The 26625-nt window shown below is 41.4% G+C and overlaps 1 protein-coding gene across 1 annotated transcript in view; it reads right to left on the minus strand.

Moving 5' to 3' along the window:
- Positions 1–1527: 1527 nt before the first annotated feature.
- Positions 1528–26625, minus strand: part of TMEM266 (transmembrane protein 266) — a 45138-nt gene continuing 20040 nt past the window's right edge. The window contains exons 8-10 of the mRNA XM_063445919.1: positions 15897–16074; positions 6761–6823; positions 1528–2099 (exon numbers count right to left, since the gene is read on the minus strand). Coding sequence (XP_063301989.1) covers positions 1567–2099; positions 6761–6823; positions 15897–16074 — 774 coding nt within the window. The 3' untranslated portion in view covers positions 1528–1566. The remainder of the gene's footprint in view (positions 2100–6760; positions 6824–15896; positions 16075–26625) is intronic.

A 26625-nucleotide genomic window follows, 5' to 3' on the forward strand; every position in this document is an offset into this window, starting at 1 on the left:
CTCACAAGAACTGGAGTGCAATCCCAGTGCTACTGCCAATTATTACACACAGTGATTCTCACTGTAATCAAGATAATTAGTGAAGCCGATTGTAGTTATCTCGCTGAATAGACACACTATCAATATGAAACATAACTATGACAAACTTTAGCATTTACTTAGTGTAAAGGTAATACTTCACTGTGTTACATTCCAGCACACCGGTAGAAAGTAATCAACACAAGACCTTTTTTTTTTTCTTTTTTTATTTGCATATGTCAAGTACTGCCCAAAATGGATTGTGCATTCAAAAATATTGCAGCATTTGTACAAAATCTGTAGTTGATTGATAACACTGATCGCTCTCCACATATTTATATAAACACATGACTTTTCCTGGTGGTACTCACCAGTACAGCGTATTGGCACCTCTTAGGATCCCTGTAGACAGTATAGAAAGTACCACAGTCATTTCCCCCTAGTGTAGGAGAGTACTAGTACTTTACTCCCTGAATGTTGATTGCATGTGTAGATGTATGCATACATACACAAATGCACATTTACTACTCCGATAAATTCATTTACTTTAACATTTGCAGGGCGGTTCAAAGAAGCACAAATTCTTAGGTTTTCAAATTTTACGCTAAAAATTCCAAGTCTATTTTTTTTTTTCAGCTTGATTATTTAGGCTAACAATTTGTAATTTTATTTTAATTCACACTTTAGTGAATAACCCTGTTTGTTTACATGATATATGCATGGTAGGAAAATATGCCCTTTGTAATACGTAATAACGATACTTTGTTTCTAAATACATGCATGTAATGTTTTGTAAACCATTGTATGAGGCCAAATGAAGAATCAATCTAGAATGTTGTGTATCTCCTGAGAATGATTCTAGATTGTTGATGTAGACTGCCTGATGAAGAATGATGTTTGATTTGAATTCCTTCTCACAGTGACTGATCTGGACTGATCTTAATGCCTAAGCTTTATGAACCTGATGAAAGCCTTAAAGGACCACTCTAGTGCCAGGAAAACACTCGTTTTCCTGGCACTAGAGTGCCCTGAGGGTGCCCCCACCCTCAGGGACCCACTCCCGCCGGGCTCTGAGGGGAGGAAGGGGTTAAACTTACCTCTTTCTCCAGCGCCGGGCGGGGAGCTTTCCTCCTCCTCCTCTTCTTCCTCGCGACGTCATCGGCTGAATGCGCATGCGCGGCAGGAGCCGCGCTCGCATTCAGCCGGTCGCATAGGAAAGCATTCATAATGCTTTCCTATGGACGCTTGCGTGCTCTCACTGTGATTTTCACAGTGAGAAGCACGCAAGCGCCTCTAGCGGCTGTCAATGAGACAGCCACTAGAGGCTCTGGAGGCTGGCTTAACCCTCAGTATAAACATAGCAGTTTCTCTGAAACTGCTATGTTTATAAAAAAAAAAGGGTAAAAGCTAGCTGGACCTGGCACCCAGACCACTTCATTAAGCTGAAGTGGTCTGGGTGCCTAGAGTGGTCCTTTAAGTTTTTCGCTATGTAGCAATCCATTATAGCTGTGGATCAAGGCTCAAGAGTTACAAATCTGTTACCCAGTTTCATTTAATTTCTGTATCTAACCGTTTACTCTCTAAAAGAGGGAGGTTAAGTGGTGTCACAGACTTGTCATGGAAAATCCTAAATTCCTCTTGATGGACCCTGTTGTAAATATTGATTGGATGTGCATGTTTGGGACTAGAGATACATGAGACTACAGGATTACTCAGGTGAAGGTTGGCCGGATCCTTCCTTCTCTGAATAAATGATATATCTTCTGAAAAGGAAGATAAGAGTTCTTGAGCATTTTTCACAGTACGTTGTGCAGTTGGTGCCAATGGACAATAATCTGTTGATTCCTCCCTTGTGCTGCAGTCTGTGGAGGAACAAAAGACCTGGCTGCTTATGCTCTGAGCTAATGTTTCAGAACTTTCCGGAGATCTGGACACACTTACTGAGTTTATACTACTTGAGCTGCTGTTTCGTTCTGGGGTGATTTGTACTTCTGCAGAGTAAAGGTCAGAGGATATATCGGGGTGATGATGAACATCAATAGCAGCTGTAGTGATGATGCACGTCCCAGGAACACCGCTCTCTGCAAGTAATATAGATGTAAGTTAAACTTGACTGATCTTATGAACATTGCTGATGCTTGTTCTATGCTGCTTTGCCAACAAAATAACCTGTAAATGCTACCTCATTTTGCCACGTGAATATAAGAGAGAATTACAGTAATCATATCAACAACAAAAAACACCTAGCGAAGCTCAAGTAATTCGGGACCTAGCGGAGCTCGCATAGGGATAAAGGAACATTCCAAAAATCTTAATCTCATTGCTTTTCAAGTTCATGGTCTGGTAGTTACATCACCAATAATAGAAAGCTTGAATCGATCCATATTTACAGTTTGGTTTTTTGTTGCCTACTGAATCTTACAGGTCCGAATTCGATCTGGACTGGCAGCACCTGGTCTGTTTTATTTGGTGTGTACCTACTCATTAATATGTTCCTTGGTCGTTATTGGCTTTATTACCAATTTACTATGTGCTGGCGGTTTAGTGATCTGAACAAATAGAGGTAATTTTCTAGGATATTTTCTGCTGGTAAGATGATCAGTTCTCCTGTTGACAACCTCCTCACCTAGATATTACAAAAAAAAAATATGCTTGCCCTGTAATCCAATAATTAAGATTTACAGTGCTTCTTTGGCATTTCTGTCCTATTTTTTTTTTTTTATATCTCTTTCCTTCTATTGTACCACGTTGTTGGGTACCTTCTAGAGTAGCCTCACAAACTGCTTATGGCACGATAGATAGTGTGGTGTGGATGCTATTAAAATAATAGTTTGCATTCCCATCAGTTCCATGGGCTTCATCTTCAGTGATGGACATGTTTAAAGTCTTCAATACTGGCTTGGTCAAAATCATAGTCAGAGATAGTAAGGTTTGTTGTGCATATCTACTTCTGTTCCACATTATCAAAAGGGTGGGGACGGGCCGGGCCGGGACAAACAAATGTCCATTAATTATAACCTGGCAAAAATCCAATTTGAACGGATTTCCAATTTGGAAAAATTCCTTAACTCCAAACTTGCAGTCAGTTTTTTTTTCCCTTGGATCAGCAAGCTGTTACCCTATATATTAACAAGTATATCCCTGAATAGTCATTTTTATAATAAAAAAAAACAAAACATTCAGATGTTGCTCCCAAAATCAGTACAGAATCTGATAAAACAACCTCCTTAGACAAAGATGTCTTCTACAGCGGGACAAGTACCTTACTCAAACAGTTTTTGTTTGTTTTTTTCAATGGGAAGCTACCGACAGCAGTGCCTGGTCTGGGGCTCGCTTATTAAAACTTCATACCATAGATGAAAGCCAGGAGGACAGCCAAACATGTATTTTGTTTGCAAATATTCGGGTTAAACTGTTCGTAAACAGTTTAACCTCTTAAGGCACCCAGGACCTTATTGAGAAGTTATGGAGTCCGGAGAGTTCCTTTAATACAGAGCAAGGAATACTGTGAATTAAAAAACCCTAGGATCAATAGCAGGTCTGTGTTGGAATGACTACAATCACTCAACTAAGGTGTTTGGATCAACCTAATCACAGCTAAATCAAAAGGTCACTACTCCATACTAATTCTTCTTGACCTCTCTGCTGCCTTTGACACTGTTGATTATATTCCCCTTCTCCAAACTCTTCAATCACACGGTCTCTATGACACTGTCCTCTCGTGGTTTTCCTCCTCTCTCTCCCAATGTTCATTCAGGGTCTCCTTTTCTAATAATACTTCCTCTCTTTGACCTGTCACGTTTGGAGTCCCCCAAGGCTCTGTTCTTTGTCCCCTTCTATTTTCTCTTTATACTGCCTCTCTTGGAAAACGTATTAACTCATTTGGATTCCACTACCACCTGTACACCAATGACACACAGATATATCTCTCTTCCCCGGATCTCTCCCACGTCACTAGTTGCTTGTGATTGAATGTCCTCCGGCTATCTGAAACTCAATCTCTCTAAAACTAAAGCTTCTCGTCTTTCCTCCTCCTAATACTGATCCTTCTCTTTCGCTCACCCTTCAAGTTAGTGGTACCCACATCAGTCCGTCCTTGCAAGCACGCTGTCTTGGCGTTCTATTTGATTCTGGCCTCAAATCCAATTTTTTACCAAATTCTGTTGATTCCACCTTAAAAAAAATATTGCCCGCATCCGCCCCTATCTTACGCAAGTCCATGCTCTAGTAATCTCTTGTATGGAACCCTATCCTAAATGGTTTTCCCAGAAGCCGTATTGCCCCACTACAGTCTGTAATGAATGATGCCGCCAAACTGATTTTTCCTCTCACACCTTACCCCTCTGTCATACTGGCTTCCTGTATCCTATGGGAGTTAATTTAAAGTACTTAACAATTCTATCCGCTCCTATTTCTCTACATTGATCCAAAAGTATGCCCCTCCTGGGTCTCTTCGCTCTGGCCATGACCACCTCCTGTCCACTGCTCGCACCTGTACGGCCAACTCACGCTTGCAGGACTTCTCACGGATGGCTCTTTTCCTTTGGAATAGCCTGCCTACCACCATCAGACTCTCCCCTAGTTTTCAATCGTTTAAAAAGTACCTTATAACTTATCTCTTCAGGGAAGCTTATGGCCTCCCAGAGTAACCTCTACCTCACATACCTGTCAATTGCCCTCTCCTAAAGAGCAGCACTCTACTCTCTCCTCCAGCTCTGCTTCACTCCCACCTTGTTTGATTGCCATCTCCTGTCCTAATAATGTGTTTTATACCCCACCTCCTATAGAATGTAAGTTCGTTTGAGCAGGGTCCTCTTCAACCTAATGTTCCTGTAAGTTTTTGCAATGGTCTCATTTATTGTTAAATCTCCCCCTCTTGTAATATTATAAAGCGCTACAAAATGTGTTGGCGTGATATTAATGCAAATAATAATAACAATAAAGGAGTTGAAAACACCCAGGAACTGTTTTTGGAGCTAATTGGGGGTGTCCTTTGCAACTTTGGTTGAGAGTAAGAATATTATATGTGCTTGGCGTTTGTCAATCCAGCTACAAGTAAGTGTTAGTGTTTGTACAAATATGAGAAAGAAAAAAAACTAAATCTGGAATGGTAAACTAGTAAAGCCCACTAGCAAACTAAGACAAAAAAATACCTAACACATTTTGTGCCTCAAATGGCACTTACTTAGAACAGCAAGTTTGGAGCAGTTTCTAAGACTCTAGATAGATCCGGACCCAAGTCCAGTGGTGGATTGTTAGATTTCCTACAAAGACTTAAGACTTTTGAAAAGGGGCCAAATCAAGGAATTAAAGGTCTATTGGGAAGGCATTCTTTAAGTCATGTGGAACATATCACCACCCCCGTGTATATTGTATACCTATGTCTTGAATACAGCAACTCAACCATTGAAAGGACGTAGAGCTCCTTATAGGAAAGTTTGCGGAGGAATTGGTTAACACAGTAACCAGACTAGTAGGGTTGTATAAATGCATGGAGTATATCCAGTGGTGACACCTCTAAAATACCATGTACATTGAGGTGTTGAGTCCTGATTAAAGTCAGACCTACCACCTTGAGAGCATCAAGACTCATCCCAGCTATTTACTCTATAGATGGCTCCGGGTGTTGCAGCAGAGGAAGACTGAATACATCAATCTATTTCTACTTTCTTTAAAAAATGTAAAGAAAGAAAATGAGATATTAAATAATTCAACCATTCAAGTTTCATGTAAGTCCATTTCAAAGAGAGAAGGTGCAGATGTAACTTAAATACCAAAACAACTATAATGATCACCATATTAGTAAACATGTACATATCTTCTGCTTTAATGCGGATTATTTAGTTCTATATGAGCTGTGAAGAATATCAAGCCACAGCCATATGGCATTAACAAGAAAGTTAGGGCATCCATCTAATACTATATGTCCTTATGTCTAAGATGACAAAGTGATAATTTAGCCTAATTACCCAAGGATGCTTGTAGAAGAGTGAGATATAATTATTGGCAGCATTCGTCAAACACTGATTCAGTGAAATATGGCCGTTTAAATGCGCTATCACTGTGTAATCCTCCAACTATCTGCTTAAATGTACATACACGTCAGTCATATTACTGAAAACAATCTACCCGCAGTTACTACTAAAGTTGAAGGAGACATCTGGACTAAGCATATCTCCATGCTACTGTGAATTTTTAAAGTGCGACGCAGGATCTGAATTTGCTGCCACTACCTTTGATTGTAGAACAAAGCCTTGGTTTATTTTGGCCTGGGCTTAAATATATCCCTGATTGGAAGCATACCTGTACTAACGGATCATGATATATACATGTTATAGAAATGCCGCCCAGGAATAGTGGGAGTTTGAGTGCAGGACTTTTCTATGTGTATTCACTTTTTGTGAATGCTGCCACCCATCCCATGTGTTCCGTAGGGGTTTAGAAAAATACCCCTTTCTGTCTCAGAGATTTCTTAGCCTGAAGCTCAAGGAAGCCAGGTGAATTGTTAGTGTAGGACCCACCTGTGAGGTTTGCCTTGACATGACAATTGGGCTTACATCTCATGGCCATATTTAGATATGCATAGAGATTGGGGATAGTGCGCAGGTAGCTTTTTTTATTTGTTTGAGAATAAATCAGGTTTTAAGCAGCATTTATCTGTTTATGTTCCACTGATGCATTTAAACTCACTGCTGTGAATATCCACTCAATTTTCAGCAAATTAACATTAAATTATCCTTACCACTGCTTGGCTCGTTATAATACTGGGTGATGTAATTGTTCATGTCATCCTTCATAATGACCTCTGAAAAACATAATATGATTTCATATGTTAAGTCAAACAAATCCGAGGGCCAGTGGCCATTCACACTGAATGTATAATGTGTATCTGTAATATCAGCTTGCTAAACCGCACGCTTTACTTACATAATATTAGATTCATTTCAAGATAAATGGGAGAAATGAACACATTAGTATGTGACCTCTTTCTATTGCTAGTAATGCACAGTATAAGTCCCCGTAACAAGAATACAAAACTTACCATCACTCCTGATGCTTTGCAATCTCCGTCTATTCTTCAATAACCTCTCCATAGAGTGCTTCGTATTGCTACAAATGCACTTCCCCCAACAATATAAATAAAGCGGCTCAGTTCCTGTTACTGGCAACTAACCTGCTAAATTGGATCAACGTGGTAAAAACCCATTACCCTTTGCCCCTGTGGTTTTCAAGTACTGCAGTGTTTCAGGAATTAAGTTTTAAACAGAAAATCACCCATAGCATTTGTGGTTTATCTGATTTAAGGATTGTTATGTTCTATCAATTCATAACAGATGATCACTTGCTTTCCATGATGTATTCAGCTTTAAATGGAACAATCCAAGCACCATAACAACTTTTCTTTCTATCACAGGTTATGGCGCTAGGGCTCGTCTGTCTGTATCTCCCTGCATGTACAGGGAGATTTACTAAAGTAAGAATTGTTGGAAATGCAAAGTGAATTTCACATTTTTAATAAACACAACTAAACTGGACCCATGACTGACTTTTTTCCAATTCAGCCATTTTGTTCAAACCATACCGGAAAAATCTTGTGTTCTGCATAATATCCAGCTGTCACTAATAATAATAAACAGAGTACTCGGAGAACACTGTTGTACAGGAAGATAAGGAAGTAGCTTCCTGGAAGGGTTCTCATCAGGAGATACACATTATTGATAAAAAAAAAATAGGAAGACATCGCAATCACCAAATTGGCAGGGATAAGCTTCACGTGGTGCACAGGACCAGGATGGCAATCCAGAAGGTTATAAACAAAAACAAAAAAAGGATCCGACAAACACAAATTCTCAAAATTGTGACTTTATTCGGAACCCCCCAGTAAGGTTTCAGCCACAATAAGGGCTTTATCAGCCTGGCTTGAGGGTTCCAAATACTGTTGAGGGTTCAGAAAAAGGTCACTGTTTTGGGAGTGTGTGTGTGTGATTGCTCTTATTGCTTTTGTTCATAACCTATTGGGTAATAATCAAACATGTTACCAAGCCCTGTAGATTCCATCTTAAAAACATAGCCAGCATCCGCCCCTTTCTTACGCAAGATGCTACTAAGAACTTTGTCCATGCTCTAGTAATTTCCTGCATAGATTATTGTAACCCTCTCATAATTGGTCTTCCCAAAAGCCGTATTGCCCCGCTGCAATCTGTAATGAATGGTGGCACCAGACTTATTTTCCTCTCTAGTCGGTCCTCTCACACCTCACCCTCTGTCAGTCCTTACATTGGCTTCCTGTATCCTATAGGAATCAATTCAAATTGTAACTCATACCTATAAAGCACTGACCAATTCTAGCCCCTCCTATATTTCTTCACAGATCCATAGGTATGCCCCTTCTCGGTCCCTCCGCTCTGCCCGTGACCTCCTGTCCGAAGCTCGCAACCCGTATGGCCAACTCACGCTTGCAGGACTCCTCGCAGGCAGCTCTCTTTTTATGGAGTAGCCTGCCTACCGCCATCAGACTCTCCACCGGTCTTCAATGGTTTAAGAAGTGCCTTAAAACCCATCTCTTTAGGAAAGCTTATGGCCTCCCAGAGCAACGTCTACCTCACATACCTGTCTCTTGCTCTCTCCTAAAGGGCAGCACTCTACTCTCTACTCCAACTCTGCTTCACTCCCACCTAATTTGATTGCCATTTCCTGTACTATTGTGTTTTACACCCCACCTCCTATAGTCTGTAAGTTCGTTTAGGCAGGGTCCTCTTCAACCTATCGTTCCTGTAAGTTTTCTTGTAATTGTCCCATTTATAGTAAAATCCCCCGTCTTATAATACTGTAAAGGGCTACGGAATCTGCTGGCGCTATATAAATGGCAATAATATTAATATTGATAGACTCAGAGCCTAACCCATTCTGCTCTGCTGAGTACTGATAACATCCTCGAAGCATCACCCACTGTGCAATGCTGATTACTAATAACACACTCTAATAAGCTGTTATTTTCAGCCATGCTTTGAGAACCTAGACACTAGTATCAGATCACCACAAGCACAGCCTGTTATGATCAAAGTGTTGCCGCGTTTGCAGAATTATGTATTGGTAACAGAGCGTTACCCGCTGTCCTTGTGGTTTAATCACTTTAAGTGCTGTAGTTTTTGACGATAGTTCCCTTCTCCCTGAGAGCCATATATCCTACGTGCCGCTGGGAGCTCTGACGGCTCGGTACAGCACTCTGCGGTTTGCAGGTGAAATAAACAGATGTTTTCTGTTGAACATTTTCAGCACTGTATATGACCCAAACCGCCGTCTCTAACTCTTCTGCGTCCTGAAGATGACAATCAAAGTTGACAACAAGACGGAAAGAGTATGCTCTCTTGCTCTCGGTTTGAGTTTAAAAGCTTTTTTGGCCGCGTTGAGGCTGAATTGCCTGCAGTCAGGAGAGGGTTGTGTGTTAATGTGAGAGTTTAGAAAGCGCCTGAATGTAGCTGTGGGCTGTTAGACTCGAAGAACTATGCACGGAGGTTCAGCTATCTGATGTTCAATCCCTTCAGTGTTCTCATCTATAATTAATATTCAATGCCACCTGACCAGACAAACCACGCACAGCATTATCCATCCAGGACTTCAATACTGTGACACGCTACTAAATATGACACCACTTTATAAATAAAATGATAACAACAAGAAGAGAAACTATGAACTGCTTGTCTGGTATTTATTTTATATTCATTTTCCTTATAAACGTAACAACAGACAACGCCAATTTATAACATTTGTAATTCAAAGTGTAATTAGTATTTTAGGTCAAACACAAATACAAAGCTGACAAACTCCTTTTAAATTCCCAACAGATCATACTTTAGTAAATAGCCCCGCTAAATTCCAAATTAAATCAGAAAGTGTATATTATTATTACTAGTCTAGTGTGACATTTAGTTCTTCTTCAATGTGATTTTACATACATATTAGAACATTGATCAAAAATGGCTTAAAACAGTGATATTTCCCATTTGTATATAGTGGATTTCATTGTAGTTGACAACAAAATAAACATACAATAAACCCAATACCTGAAGAGAGAAATGCTCTGTGTGTTTGCAATCAAACTATTTGTATGTTCATGTTGTTAATGTATAGTTGCCCACCTAAATTCTATATTCCCAAAGAAGAAAAAACAGATTGATACAGGGATCTAGAGAGACAGATTACCGGTAGATGGAAAAAGGAGAGAATAAGAGACAGATCCAGAGATGAACATACAGGGAGTGCAGAATTATTAGGCAAGTTGTATTTTTGAGGATTCATTTTATTATTGAACAACAACCATGTTCTCAATGAACCCAAAAAACTCATTAATATCAAAGCTGAATATTTTTGGAAGTAGTTTTTAGTTTGTTTTTAGTTATAGCTATTTTAGGGGGATATCTGTGTGTGCAGGTGACTATTACTGTGCATAATTATTAGGCAACTTAACAAAAAACAAATATATACCCATTTCAATTATTTATTTTTACCAGTGAAACCAATATAACATCTCAACATTCACAAATATACATTTCTGACATTCAAAAACATAACAAAAACAAATCAGTGACCAATATAGCCACCTTTCTTTGCAAGGACACTCAAAAGCCTGCCATCCATGGATTCTGTCAGCAGCAACCACAGCCTCCCAGACACTGTTCAGAGAGGTGTACTGTTTTCCCTCCTTGTAAATCTCACATTTGATGATGGACCACAGGTTCTCAATGGGGTTCAGATCAGGTGAACAAGGAGGCCATGTCATTAGATTTTCTTCGTTTATACCCTTTCTTGCCAGCCACGCTGTGGAGTACTTGGACGCGTGTGATGGAGCATTGTCCTGCATGAAAATCATGTTTTTCTTGAAGGATGCAGACTTCTTTCTGTACCACTGCTTGAAGAAGGTGTCTTCCAGAAACTGGGAGTTGAGCTTGACTCCATCCTCAACCCGAAAAGGCCACCCAAGCTCATCTTTGATGATACCAGCCCAAACCAGTACTCCACCTCCACCTTGCTGGCGTCTGAGTCGGACTGGAGCTCTCTGCCCTTTACCAATCCATCCATCTGGCCCATCAAGACTCACTCTCATTTCATCAGTCCATAAAACCTTAGGAAAAATCAGTCTTGAGATATTTCTTGGCCCAGTCTTGACGTTTCAGCTTGTGTGTCTTGTTCAGTGGTGGTCGTCTTTCAGCCTTTCTTACCTTGGCCATGTCTCTGAGTATTGTACACCTTGTGCTTTCGGGCACTCCAGTGATGTTGCAGCTCTGAAATATGGCCAAACTGGTGGCAAGTGGCATCTTGGCAGCTGCACGCTTGACTTTTCTCAGTTCATGGGCAGTTATTTTGCGCCTTGGTTTCTCCACACGCTTCTTGCGACCCTGTTGACTATTTTGAATGAAACGCTTGATTGTTCGATGATCACGCTTCAGAAGCTTTGCAATTTTAAGAGTGCTACATCCCTCTGCAAGATATCTCACTATTTTTGACTTTTCTGAGCCTGTCAAGTCCTTCTTTTGACCCATTTTGCCAAAGGAAAGGAAGTTGCCTAATAATTATGCACACCTGATATAGGGTGTTGATGTCATTAGACCACACCCCTTCTCATTACAGAGATGCACATCACCTAATATGCTTAATTGGTAGTAGGCTTTCGAGTCTATACAGCTTGGAGTAAGACAACATGCATAAAGAGGATGATGTGGTCAAAATACTCATTTGCCTAATAATTCTGCACACAGTGTAGACAAGTTCTTTGTTCCATCTTATCTTGAATCGTTTGTTCTCTGGGTCTGTGTCAGTTATTTAATTATTTGTTTGTCAGGGTTATTCATTAAACTTCAAATTGTAACAAATTAAAATCTTAATTGCAAAATTTCGTCCTAAAGAGCTGGTCCTGGAAATATTCCCCTGTAAGCGACAGTCTTCCAATATTATAGGGAATCTCACATCGCTTCGGTCATTAAAAAATAAATAAAAAAATTATAGTAGAACAAAAATATTTTATTTAAACTGCAGCTTACATGGACTCACCAGCCAAACCACGATAAGAATAGTTAAGCAGCCACATCTGAAGCATTTCGTCCAACGAAATTAATGGTGGCTGCAGAAAAGGCCTGGAAATGTAAATCCCACCAATCTCAGCTTTTTAAATCAGAGTGTGACATCACCCACCACGTGCTTTGAAATGGATAAGTCATGTTTTAGGATTTTGTATAGCATCAACATCCAACTGCGACATGCTTTGTGCAGAGATTTCCTCTTGTGCCTGATTTGAAGGCCACCATGAAGCACATGGACTGAAATTATCCCCAAATATCCCCCATTTTATAATTGTAAATCACTGCGGAATATATTGGCGCTATAAACATGCTAATATTCTATAGAACCTCAACTGCTGCCAATGTATTTTAACCCTCTCTCCCAAGCTGGTGGCAACTCCCACCGAAGTAGTGTAACTCTCACCAATCGGTGTATAGGTCACTGCTGCCCTGACATTAAAGAAACCCTAACAGGATACCCAATGGTGAAGAGTGCATTTGGGACAAATAATATCGGGGCTCTGTAAACACATTTAAACCACTTGATTTTCAGGCTCGTGGTTTATTACGATGTGTCCATAACTTTTCAGTGGCATCAATTTCCTGTAATACACACTTCAGTTATAGATTCTGTACAGTCATGGGAAAAATAAAGTGCACCTTCTTAGAATTCTATGGTTTTACATATCAGGACATAATCATCAGTTCCTTAGATGGTATTAAAATAATGTAAATACAACCTCAGATGAACAACAACACAAGACATATTACACTGTGTCATTATTTAACAAATATAAAGCCAAAATGGAGAAGCCATGTGTAAAAAAAGAACATCCTTACTGCTTCCATAGGAATTAAGAGGCTAAGTAGCAGACAGGTGATGCTATCAAATGCCCTTGACGAACTGATCATCAGCAAGTGTTACCACCTCTGTAAAAGCCTACGTTTTAGCAGCTTGCTGGTCTGGAGCATTCAGGTGTGTGTTAACACAATGCCAAGGAGGAAAGACATGAGCAATGATCTGAGAGATGCAATTGTTGCTGCCCATCAAACTGGGAAGGGCTATAAGGCCATTTCCAAACAATTTAAAGTCCATCATGCTACAGCGAGAAAGATTCTTCAAAAGTGGAAAACATTCAAGATAGGTTCCAGTTTTCCAATTAGTGGACATCCCAGCAAATTCATCCCAAGGTCAGACCGTGCAATGCTCAGAGAAATTGCAAAAACCTAAGAGTTACATCTCAGGCTCTACAGGCCTCAGTTAGCATGTTAAATATTAATGTTCGTGACAGTACAAGTCGTAAAAGACTGCACAAGTATGGTTTGTTTGGAAACAGGCTCTTCTCTCTGAAAAGAACATGGCAGCATGGCTTAAATTTGCAAAGTTTCATTTGAACAAACCACAAGACTTCTGGAACAATGTCCTTTGGACAGACAAAACCAAAGTGGAGATGTTTGGCCATAATCCACAGCTCCATGCTTGGTGAAAACCAAACTCAGCATATCAGCACAAACACATCATACCAACTGTCTATCATGGTGGTGAAGAGGGTGATGATATGGACTTGTTTTGCAACTACTGGACCTGGGTACCTTGCAGTTATTTAGTGGACCATTAACCCCTCTGTATACTAAATTATTCTAGAGTCAAGCGTGAGGTCATCTCTCCGACAGCTAAATCTTGTCCGACATTGGGCCATGCAACAGGACAATGATCCCAAGCATACCAGCAAATCTACACCAGAGTGGTTGAAAAAGAAAAGAATCAAGGTGTTGCAATGACCCAGTCAAAGTCCAGACCTTAACCTGATTGTAATGCTGTGGCGCGACCATAGGAGAATTGTGCATAAACAAATGCCGGCAAAACTAAATGAACTGAAGTAACGTTGTAAAGGAGAGCTGGCCAAAATTCCCCCACAGCGATGTGAGAGACTGAGAAAGTCATACAGAAAAACATGGTTCTGCAGACTATTGAGTCATAAGATGTACTAAGTATTTCACACATGGCTTCTTCATTTTGGCTTTATTTTTGACAAGGTGTATATTTAATGTGTATTAACCTAATTTTGAGACCTGCTAAGGTGATGGTTATTATGTCCTGACAGGCCCGGACTGGCCATCGGGCACACCGGGCAAATGCCCGGTGGGCCGCGGTGGCCATGGGCCGAGGCCGGCAGGGAGATCACAGGATCTCCCCTGCCGGTCTTTGCAGGGCCAGCTCTATCCGAGCGCCGGCCCTGCAGTAGTCCCTGGCGGGCCGGTGGGGAGATCAAAGATCTCCCTCACCGGCCCACATGCAGGATATTGTGGCCGCCGGCGGGGAGAGAGGGAGGGAGGCAGCCTCTAACTTGCAGCTCCGGGTCTCGCGAGAGTGAACTCTAGCCCCACAGGCTAGAGTTCACTCACCACTAAGACCACCAGGGATGGATGCCAGCAACAGGATCCCCCCTCCCAGGCATAAGGTAAGCAGAGAGGGGGGAAATAATCATACAGGTCACAGCAGCCTCACAGACCCCTAACACACAAACACACTCACAGCATCCCTGACAATCACACTGCACCCCTATCTGCTTCAAATATCAATGTGCACTCAGAAAAGTCCATTTGTATACTATCAAATGCTGTTTGATAAATATCTGTAAATTGATATAATGAACAAGACTGGCCATTCTCCTCTCTCATTAAAAAGTGCACTGCGCATGGTCTACCCTGGAAGAGCATTGAACCAACATTCTCACTTTGTGATGGGGCGTGCTTGTCATTGGTGATGACAAAACACACCCTATCTGGCCCCGCACCCTTTTTAGTGGGCCGCTGTTATTAAAAAATGCCCGGGCCGAATTTTCTTCCCAGTCCGGCCCTGTGTCCTGATATGTTAAACCATAGAATTCAAAGAGGGGGTGCTTTCTTTTTCACATTACTGTATATACATACATACATAGTCAAAAGATCCTATTAACACTCTGTACTGTAGGGAGCTTTGTATATGGCAAAATAATGCCTCATGTAAGAGGGTCCATCTCAAACAGCTATCACCAGGTTAGCATAGAAAAGGCCAAGTCAAACAAAATGGTGTAAATTCACTCTTTGACAGCCTTGTATATGATCATAACTATATTATATGAGCTAAACTAGTCAATAGGTGCTTTAGGGTCTTTGCAGCTAGTTTCTGATTCCGCTGCAGTCTGAATTTGTATTTACTGGTAACGGCAGTGTACATGTAAAGTATGCATGGTCCGGTGAGTGCAGAATGTCTGTTACATATATTATATGGCAGTACTGAATATAAACTCACTGTTTTTCACCGCTGCTGGTCACAGGTATCCCAATAACAGCCCTTATCATCCTTGCGTTATAGAGCTCCCCCAGGATGATGAATGTTCCACATACGTGGGTGTATCTCATAATGGAGTTATTAGGTTGGTATAGAGTATGACGTCTTAGAGTGGGGTACATATTATGGCGGTGACAGGCTTACATAGAAACATAGAATGTGACGGCATATAAGAACCATTCGGCCCATCTAGTCTGCCCAGTTTTCTAAATACTTTCATTAGTCCCTGGCCTTATCTTATAGTTAGGATAGCTTTATGCCTATCCCACGCATGCTTAAACTCCTTCACTGTGTTAACCTCTACCACTTCAGCTGGAAGGCTATTCCATGCATCCACTACCCTCTCAGTAAAGTAATACTTCCTGATATTATTTTTAAACCTTTGCCCCTCTAATTTAGAACTATGTTCTCTTGTAGTGGTAGTTTACTGGCTTAGTTGTATATGGAATGGATATAGCATACCAACAAACTGTACATTGGTTACTCACCATGCGCTAGTTCAGAGATGTTTTCTGTTGCATCATCATCAGAATCTCTGTTTGGCATCACCTTGAAGCGCTCACTTTGTTTTTGCAGCCCATGTGGAAGCTTTAAGGCTCTTTCTCGCTCTGCAACCAGGTCCAAATCCTGCTGTGCAAGATGAGCCCTCAGCTGCCTAATCTCAAACTACAAAGAAAGCAGATGAAAGCTTCAAATATAATACGGATATATACACGATGTTAATTTCATTTTCCTAAAATTTACACTGCCTGCCAATTCAACGATCTATTCGTACTAACAAGACTTACTGCTGCAGAAAACTAAAGAAAGAAAAATTTCCAAGCTCCTTTTCAGCTTTATACACAAAGAATATCAAACTTTCAACTCTCCAAGAGAACCTGGTTTATGATTGGTAAAAGATTGATGTTACTGAAAAGAACTGGTCCCATTGGATCAATTCTGCTCTTGATGGAGTTAAAGATGCTGAATAAAGTTACTGCCATCTAGTGTTGAAAGAGAGGATGACATCTTTTTAAAGGGAAACTGTCACGTCTATGGAACCTCTACCAGAGAATAACACTTTGGAAATCACCTATAACTTGTGTTAACTTTTTTTTTTTTTTAATCAGAGATTTCGTTTTCTTTTTAATAAAGATTTAGCAAATTATCCAGTGCACAGGAGGCAAAGCCAAGGCACGCATTAGAAATGAATGCCAGGTGCAAAGGACAGAGCTTGTAACAATGATTGACAGGGAGCTAAGATGGAGGCGCCCAGTTGAATGATCAAGATGTGTGGATTTATATGTTTACGTTTATTTCTCATACCTCACAAATACAGATTTCTTACATATTTTAGGACATAATATTAAAAATCCTTGTGTACGTAATGGCTCATATTTAAATTATTATTTTTTGCAGTCAACTAAGAAAAGCATTTCTACAAAGGTATTCAAAGAGAAAGAATAGTGCAACAGGTTTTTAACATTTTAGGAAGAAGTCCACTCGTATACATGCAAGTGTAAGGAAACAGAAACAATTAAAAAATTAAATAAAATGAGGTACTTTTGCTACTAGGTAAAGAATTCAACCCCCTTTGTACGGAGATAGGTTGATGTAGATAAAGTGATCGTATAGGTCTTCCCTGTGGTCCACACCTTCTGATATTGGAGATACTGGAATGGGCAGTCATATTTCGTCATAATTACTGGTTTACAGGGGCGTACCTAGAGCATTTGGCACCCGGGGTGGATCCTGGGCTTGGCACCCCCTCACCCCCCCTCCCCCCCCCAAAAAAAAAACTGTAAAATGATTTTTTTTTAATGTATTGAACAAATTTGGAAACTTTGCAAAACCGCTGTCAGCCCCCTTCTACAAAACCCTTGTGTGCCCCACCCCCTCCTACAAAACCCCTGTCCCGCCCCGTCTACAAATCCTGTACTGCCCCCCCATCTACAAAACCCCTGCAACCCCCATCTACAAATCCCATTATAAAGACTCCTGTCCAATACAAAACCCCTGCCCCCTTCTACAAAATCCCTGCAGCCCCACACACACATACATTTACAGGCAAACAGTCACACACACACACACACACACACAGTTACAGGCAGACAGTCACACATACAGTCAGAGACAGTCATGCACACAGTTACAGGCAGACAATCACATATACATTTACACACACACACGCTCACAGGCAGACACAAACACAGTTACAGGCATGCATGCACACACACACACACACACACAGTTACATGCATGCACGCACACACACACAGTTACATGCATGCATGCATGCACGCACACACACATTTACATGCATGCATGCACGAACACACAGTTACATGCATGCATGCACACACAGTTACATGCATGCATGCACGCACACACACACACACACACTTACATGCATGCACACACACACTTACATGCATGCACACACACACTTACATGCATGCACACACACACTTACATGCATGCACACACACACACACACACACACACACACAGTTACATGCATGCACACACACACACACACAAACACAGTTACAGGCATGCAGAAACACACACACACAGTTACAGGCATGCAGAAACACACACAAACACAGTTACAGGCATGCAGACACACACACACACACACACACACAAACACAGTTACAGGCATGCAGAAACACACAAACACAGTTACAGGCATGCAGAAACACACACACAAACACAGTTACAGGCATGCAGACACACACACACAAACACAGTTACAGGCATGCAGACACACACACACAAACACAGTTACAGGCATGCAGACACACACACACAAACAGTGTTACAGGCATGCAGACACACACACACAAACAAACAAACACAGTTACATGCATGCAGACACAAACACAGTTACATGCATGCAGACACACACAAACACAGTTACATGCATGCAGACACACACACACACACACACACAAACACAGTTACAGGCATGCAGACACACACACACACACACGGTTACATGCATGCAGACACACACACACACACACACACACACACAAACACAGTTACAGGCATGCAGACACACACACAAACACAGTTACAGGCATGCAGACACACACACACAAACAAACACAGTTACAGGCATGCAGACACACACACACACACACACACACACACAAACAGTTACATGCATGCAGACACACACACAAACACAGTTACATGCATGCAGACACACACACACACACAAACACAGTTACAGGCATGCAGACACACACACACAGTTACAGGCATGCAGACACACACACACACACACACACACAGTTACAGGCATGCAGACACACACAAACACACACAAACACACCCAAACACAGTTACAGGCATGCAGACACACACACACACACACACACACAGTTACAGGAAGACAGTTTTACAGACACAGTCACACACACTATTACTTACAGACAGGAGCTGGAGGAGTAGTGGATTCACTCGAGTCCTCCTGGAGCCTGTTAGGTTAGGAGAGGCAGGGATGTCTTCTTGCTGCACCTCCATGTGCAGCAGTTACGGCAACGGGTAAGGGCCGTATTAAGCCCTGCCCCCGCTGTCGGTTTGGCTCCGCCCCCTATTCGGCTTAGCCAAGGCCCCACTTTCCATCCGTGCGGCCAGTTAAGCAGCTCTTAGTGTGTGTGAGCTGTTCTGGCCGCACGGCACCCTAACTACCATGGGGCACTGTGCGGCCACAGCTCACACAGCCCCCTCCAGCTCCCAGACCAGGGTCATGGCACCCCCCCCCCCGGTGGCACCCGGGGAGGGCCGCCCCCTCTGCCCCCCCCTTAGTACGCCACTGCTGGTTTACTAGGTTTTGTCAGCCTTTGTCTGAAGGCAGGATTGTATTATTATTATTATATTATTTGTAAAAACCAAAGAAAAGCAAGTTACCTGCGCTCTCTCCTTTATCCCTATGTATTTTTAAACAAATGGACGTTTTTTAGTTACCTCCAATGGCCATGAGAGGATGAACCCACCATCCAACATCAAGGCAGACCCCCCTAGGTGGGTCCTAACTCTAACCATTCACCTTGCTTCCTTGAACCTCTGGCAAAGATCTCTAATGAGACAGAAAGGGGTATTTTTTATATACACCCCTATATATTTATTAACCTTAATAGGGAACACATGGGATGGGCGGCTGCATTGCAACAAAGCTATGTGATACAAAAAGTGGATACAAATGCAGAAAGATAAGTCCTGCGCTCACTACTGGGCGGCAGAAAAGACTACAGTACACATCAGCCCCAATATATAGTAAAAACCAAAGAAAAACCAAGGTCCCACTGTACACTATAGATTGTAGATACACAATATATACACTGGCTACTTCCGTTTTCTGTCACATCATCAAAAGACACGAGTGACCCAGTGTGGCTGAGGGGCAGTGCCGATAAAATGATGCATCCGAGGGGGGGAGGGGGAGAGGAAGTCCAACAGTCAGTCCTACTGACCACAGGTGAGACCAGGTTCTGTGATTGAGCCACTCCTTTATAAGCAGAGCACGCCTTTCAATCAGTGCTTGGTTGTTTTGTTTCCTGTCTCAGAACTCCTAGCACTTCCTTCTCGTGGTTTCCTGACTTTGCCTGCTCCCCGAATTTTGCTGGCTGCCACCTGCCCTGACCTCTGGACCGTCTGACTCTGATTTCTGACTGACCCTTCCACTGATACCGCTGTCTTGGATTTTCTGTTATTTTATTAAAGTCTTCGTGTCATCACTGACCATACAGAATTCAGGATCTGAGGGTTTATACTGCACTCAAGCTCCAGGACTGAACATGATCCCAGTGGGTTGTTACACCATGCATGCCCATGCCATCATACTGCCTCCACCATGTTTACAGATGGTGTGGTAGGCTTTGGATCATTAACAGTTCAAAGCCTTCTCCATGTTTTTTTTGGTTTTTTTCTTCCCATCATTCTGGTACAGGTTGATCATCTGTCCAAAGAATACTGTTCCAGAACTGGGCTGACTTTAAAAAAAAAAAAAAAAAAATGTAGATGTTTTTTGGCAAAGTCTAATCTGGCCTTTCTATTCTTGAGGCTTACGAATGGTTTGCACCTTGTGGCGATGGCTCTGTATTTACTCTTGTGACGTTTTCCCTTAATGATAGACTTGGATATTGATATGCCATCCTGGAGTGTGTTCATTTGGCTGGATATTGTGAAGGGTTTTTTCTTTACCATGTAAAGGATCCTACAATCATCCACCACTTTTTTCCGTGGACACCCAGGCCTTTGTGTGTTGCAGAGCTCACCAGTGCCTTTTTTCCCCTCAAAATATACCAAACTGTTGATTTGGCCACTCCTAATGTTCTGACTACCTCCCGGATAGATTTTATTTTCTGGCCGATTTCACTTGCACGGAGGGCTCCTTTGAACGCATTTTGTGGGTTCACAGCAACAGCTTCCAAATGCAAACACCCATTTTCATTATTTAACTGTCAGTTAAAACAGGTGGGAAATGGCACTTTTAAAATATTATTTTAAGGGCATACATACAAAAAAAATATAGCAGCACCTTTTGGGTGTGAATCCAAAACACTTGCAAGTTCAAAAGGGTAAAATAAAAAGGTGTGCTGTGTCTTTAAATGTTTAAAGTCAAACATTCAATACTTCTTTTGTGCAAAATTGCAATAACTAAAAGTGCAATCAATAATGCTTTATAGAACACTTTCTTGATATTGGTGCCACACAAGTGTAAAGTGCACTGTGCGGAAAAGGTTTTCAACATTTCCACAACTTACAAAATGATATTTTCTCAAACCACTCAAAGAGGTAACAGATATCCATAGACATGCATAATATAAAAAAGGGAAGGGGAAAGAGATAATATATAGTGTGATATGGTTTGGCCCAGTTATGCTAACATTTTTATGGCAGAATGGGAACAGGACTTCATTTATGATCATCCTGAATGGGGGTCAAACCTGGTCACCTATCGCAGATACATAGATCTGATTTTTATTTGGAATTGGTCTATATCCAGCTTGGAAAACGTTCCACATAAGCTTAAAGGGACACTATAGTCACCTGAACAACTTTAGCTTAATGAAGCAGTTTTGGTGTATAGAACATGCCCCTGCAGCCTCACTGCTCAATCCTCTGCCATTTAGGAGTTAAATCCCTTTGTTTATGAACCCTAGTCACACCTCCCTGCATGTGACTTGCACAGCCTTCCATAAACACTTCCTGTAAAGAGAGCCCTATTTAGGCTTTCTTTATTGCAAGTTCTGTTTAATTAAGATTTTCTTATCCCCTGCTATGTTATTAGCTTAAAATATACGAAAAACAGAAAATGAAGGAGAGACCACCTCGTGACAAGATGGGCCGCTCTCCTTCAAACCACCCCAAAGTAAACGTCTATAGAAAATAAATATATATTTTTTTTAAATAATGAAATAAAAACCAAAAATAGTCTTGGGACTCATAAAAAAAGTCTTGCCTATTAGCTGCAAGGTATATCAATCACTAATAAATGTAGCAATTTAAACTTAGAAAGAATTGATGCCAAAAGTGATAATTACAATATAAGCCACTATTAGATGTGGCAATCTAAACTTAAACCAAGTTAAATGCTAAAAGTGATAATTGCAATGCAGACTAAACCTTGCAGGGAATCAGAGAGTGCAAAGTTACTAGCACAAGATGGAAGTCAAAATGATGGGGGGATAGTATGTATCAATCACTTTTAAATGTAGCAGTTAAAACTTAGGCAGAGTTAATGCTGAACGTGATATTTACAATAGCAAATCACTATTAGATATAGCAGTTTAAACTTAAACCAAGTAAATGCTAAAAGTGATAATTACAATACAGACTAAACCTTGCAGGGGGTCAAAGAGTGCAAAATTACTAGCCCATAATAGAAATCGAAAGGATAGAGGAGATCATGTAGTAAGAGAGGAAAATGTAAAGTAGGAATGAATATGAAATAGATCCAGATACACAGGAGCTGCATAAATCAACCTGATAATAGCTCCATACTACAAGCTCAAATTGATGCTCATTGGTTGCACTTTATTTAGCCCTTAAGAAAGGTAATTTTGCACTCTTTGACCCCCTGCAAGGTTGAGTCTGTATTGTAATTACCACTTTTAGCATTTACTTTTTTTTTTTTATTTAGCTAAAGTAATTTAGGTGACTATAGTGTTCCTTTAATACCAACAAATGGGGCATCAACCTTACCAGTGAATTTAGTGAAACAAATATAATTTTTTGGGGATTTAGAAATCTATGTAGAAAATGGAAAGATAAAAACTAAAAATTATTTTAAGAAGGTTGATGCCAACAATTACGTTTTGTATAATAGTGGTCACTATACTCCCTGGCTTATTAATATACCAAAAGGACAATTTCAGAGCCTTAAAAGAAACTGTACCGAAGTAGATATTTTCAGAGAGCAAGCAGGGACACTTATTAGGAAGTTTGAAGAAAAAGGTTTTAAGAATGTTTTAATATTTATACATTTTAGTATGTTTTTTTTCTTTATTTATATATATATACCCATGAGTCAGTGCAAAGTATATTTTTTAAGAAAGTATATATTCTTAATACAGGTTTTCCTTTTTACTAATAATGTCTCTTTTATATATAATGTCTCTTTTATATATAAATGTCTCTTTTTTTAAATATTTCTGGACCCAACGGTATCTTCTCCGCTCTCTGCAGTAATTACCGCTTGCTTCAGCTTATTTAAGGAGTTCATTTTGTGAATAATTTTATATCGACATTTCTTCATATAGTTGAACAGTATTAGCAGGTTTATATAGCATATTAAATCTTCCACTATTTAGTGACGGACATAACGGCCTTCAAAAGGAATTATCGAGGGACGTAAAATCATTGTCTTCATAGACGCTGCTTTGGACTAATAGAAGCTTAAAAACTTTTATTATCAGAGAAATATTAATAAATGAAATTGATTTAAAACTTTGTCTGAAATCATTTTATATAGAAACATTTACATGATCTTCTGGCTAGCTGTCCCTCTCTTCTTTGGTTTAGAAGAACTGTCAGAGGAAAATTTAGCAATTCAAACATACCATCAATTTAGCGGAAACGTGGTGATATATCACTGAAAAATATTACTTTGTCATACAATGCTCATATTCCTGAATGGACGTGTTACAAAATCCTCTATAATCCCCTATTACATTCTCAGCATCCTGCATTAAATCAGACTTTTTTTTTTTATATTTTATTTTATTCATGCATAGGTTAAGCGAACAAGATTGCGCCATCACAGCGGCTGGTACATGCATAACATCAAATGGATTATAACAATTATGTGACATGAGGAACAGTGCACTTTTTATATTAGTGAGGAAGAACAATAGCATATCGGCACATTTTTAATAATGAAAGGTAGTCCAGATAAAGGTAGACTAGGGTGTTGGCTCGGGGTAGGCGGGTGCATACGATAGGTGCCTTAGAGTTAACATCTGGTGGGAGACGGTATGGTAAGATAAGCAGGGCTCAGGCGTATTAACAGTGTATTTATGGTGTGCTCTGTGCGCCTTGCGTGATGTGCGGTTGAGTAGCTAGTTAGGCAGTAAAATCAGCCGTGTTGCTTGGTTAGTGAAGGCCATGATAACTTGCATATTGTGTAAGCTGAAGCCATCTATATCCACCAAACAAAGTAATCTACGTGACTGGTATGCGGACTAAATGAGATAATGTAGTATAACTTAAACTAGTAACATAAATTAATTATATACCATAAGTAGAGCCTAACATGCATTGCCTGTATCTATTATAAATCATGCTTATCTGGTGCAGGTCATGAGGGTGATCACATTTAGCAGAACTAAGTTGTCTAACCTACTGGTAGGATAAAAGCAATAAACTCTCTTGGCAAATAAGATACTGGGCATTGGAGTCAGTAAGTAACCTACGTTCTGGCATTGCCCTTAGAGCAAAACTGCACGAATGAGACAGACACATGTAAAATATCGATATGTGCAGAATAAAATAAATCAATGAAAACTGTGCTCATCTGAAGTAAGAATAGTCCTCGGCAATCAGGGATTGGGCATGACCGCCATGCAGGTGGAGGCAACAGGCGTCCTAGGTAAGTGTAAAACTGACGCAGGGCACATGCAGCCAGTCCACCCTAGGTACCTAACCCACCCATCTTGAGGCCTGCCACTGGGTAGCGTGGATCCGCTCGGCAACATGTCGCAGCCAGCTTCTCCGTGAGGTGCAAGCTGTCATTATGACAGCGAGGTCCGAGCTCCGCTCCGGTGAGGTGGACCTGATAGCTGGAGGCAGTCTGCTTAAGGAGGCATATCGCCGGTCGCGGTACCGGGGTGCAGGCAGGTGGGTTGTATTTCTCGCTATACATGGGGTGCTACACCGCACCCCGGACCGACGCAGCACTCCAGTCCGAGGTCGCATGTAAGGTTGTCTCTTAGCCGCCTTGTGTCTGAGTGAAGTGCAGCGTCTGACCCTCCGGTGCGCCGCCTCCCCCAGAGCCGGTAGAGCTGTTGATTTGGGCTGGATTCTCCGAGGTGGGTAGGTCTCCGTTTGCTGCTTTGCAGAATGGAGCTTCCAACTTCTCAGTTGTTGCCCTACATTAAGGAAGAGTCTATCTTGCCTTGTGTGGATGTCGCCTCGGGCATCACTGGCGTGTGTAGCCCGCTTGGTATCCGCCATTTTAGGTAAGGCGTTGTGCTGCCCTCCCGCTCTCCCGCCTCGTGGCCGAGGGCGTGAGGATAATGCAGTCGGTAGGTGCTCTTCCAGGGTGTGTGCCCCAGCCAGCCGTTCTGCCAGCTTTGTCCAGAAGGCTGCAAATGTGGCATCCAGCCGTTGTAGAATATCGGGCCAGTGCGCCTTGTCTTGTGGCTCAGGGGCATTTACCGCCATTTTCAGGTTAGTAAGTGCTGCTTGAGTATACGTCCCCCTGTGCTGTTGGGGTCCTTCAGGGACCGGGATAACCCCCACCGGTCCATAGGGGGGGGGGGGGGAACGAGGGTCCAGTCGCCAGCTGTTTGCCCTTGGGGTAACCGGGGAGCAGCCGTCTCCCCAGTGCCGTGTGGGCTTGTAGGCTGCAGATGTTGCTCCGGTAATCCTTGCAGGGATGGCATCGTATTTGGTGTCAGTGTGAGCCCCGCTAGTTCCCCTCTCGATTGGTGACCTATTTGGATCGTTTGTGGGACACCTGCGGCTTGTACGTAGTGATTATTACCTAGAAAAGCTGGAGCCATTCTGTTCTGCATCCTCTCAGTTTGGCGTCCAGGCCCGCCCCCCCATTAAATCAGACATGACAATCTTGAAATGTCAAATATCCCACACTTTATATTTTAACAATTACTTTGTGGTCTGTGCCACTAGAGGTGGAGTTAACCGTCTAAGGCAATTATTGCAGTTTATCAAAAACTGAAGTAATTACCATTGCAGGGTTAAGGACCTGGGACACTGCAGCCAGACCATTTCAATGAGCTATGTGCCTACAGTGTCCCTTTAAGAACAGTCTAACACTTACCGGTCTCTGTGGGAGCTTGCTCTGCTTCTGCAGTGGTTATAGTCCTTAACCAGGTGCGACCACACTGAGGTGCCTATGTACACCCCAAGCATCACCTAGCTATAGTGTCGCTTTACTAAAATAGTCTATTGATTAAGCTCTGGTTTCAACTCGTTCCTGCTATCCTGTTTTAGTGCACATGTTCCAGTGTTCCTTGTTTTCCATGTTCCCGGCACCAGTCTAGCCTCTTGGTTCCTGTATGCAGGTTAGTACTCAGGGTCTACTCATTCGTGCAACATTCCAATTTGACTACAAGTCACAGTTCCTGTATATTTCAAGAAGGCAGATTTTATTGGCAATGTCTTTTCCACTTTATTCCACACAAGATCACGGGGTCTGAGCTCAAAGGACTGAAGGCTTAACTAACATTTAGGATAACATTTAGGATATCAGTCACAGTTCTGATGCTATTTACAGACGCTATAACCCAACTCTGTGATACTCATTCTGTTAAGCACAGAAAAAAGAAAAAAAGGCTAGTTCACACCACTGAGAATAAAACCATGGGAATACACAACGTTAACACACAAAAGTGCAAGGCATCAAGATTTGACTGGGAGTAAAGAAGAAAGCCCTGGAATTGGATTGTGTGAAGTAAATGGACATGTGAAGTAAAGGTTACTTATATTTACTTTTGGAACTCAATACATTTTACAGTTTAGATGAATTATTAATATGAGCAT

This window comes from Pelobates fuscus, chromosome 3 (assembly GCF_036172605.1).
Source record: "Pelobates fuscus isolate aPelFus1 chromosome 3, aPelFus1.pri, whole genome shotgun sequence".
Classification (NCBI taxonomy): Eukaryota; Metazoa; Chordata; class Amphibia; order Anura; family Pelobatidae; genus Pelobates; species Pelobates fuscus.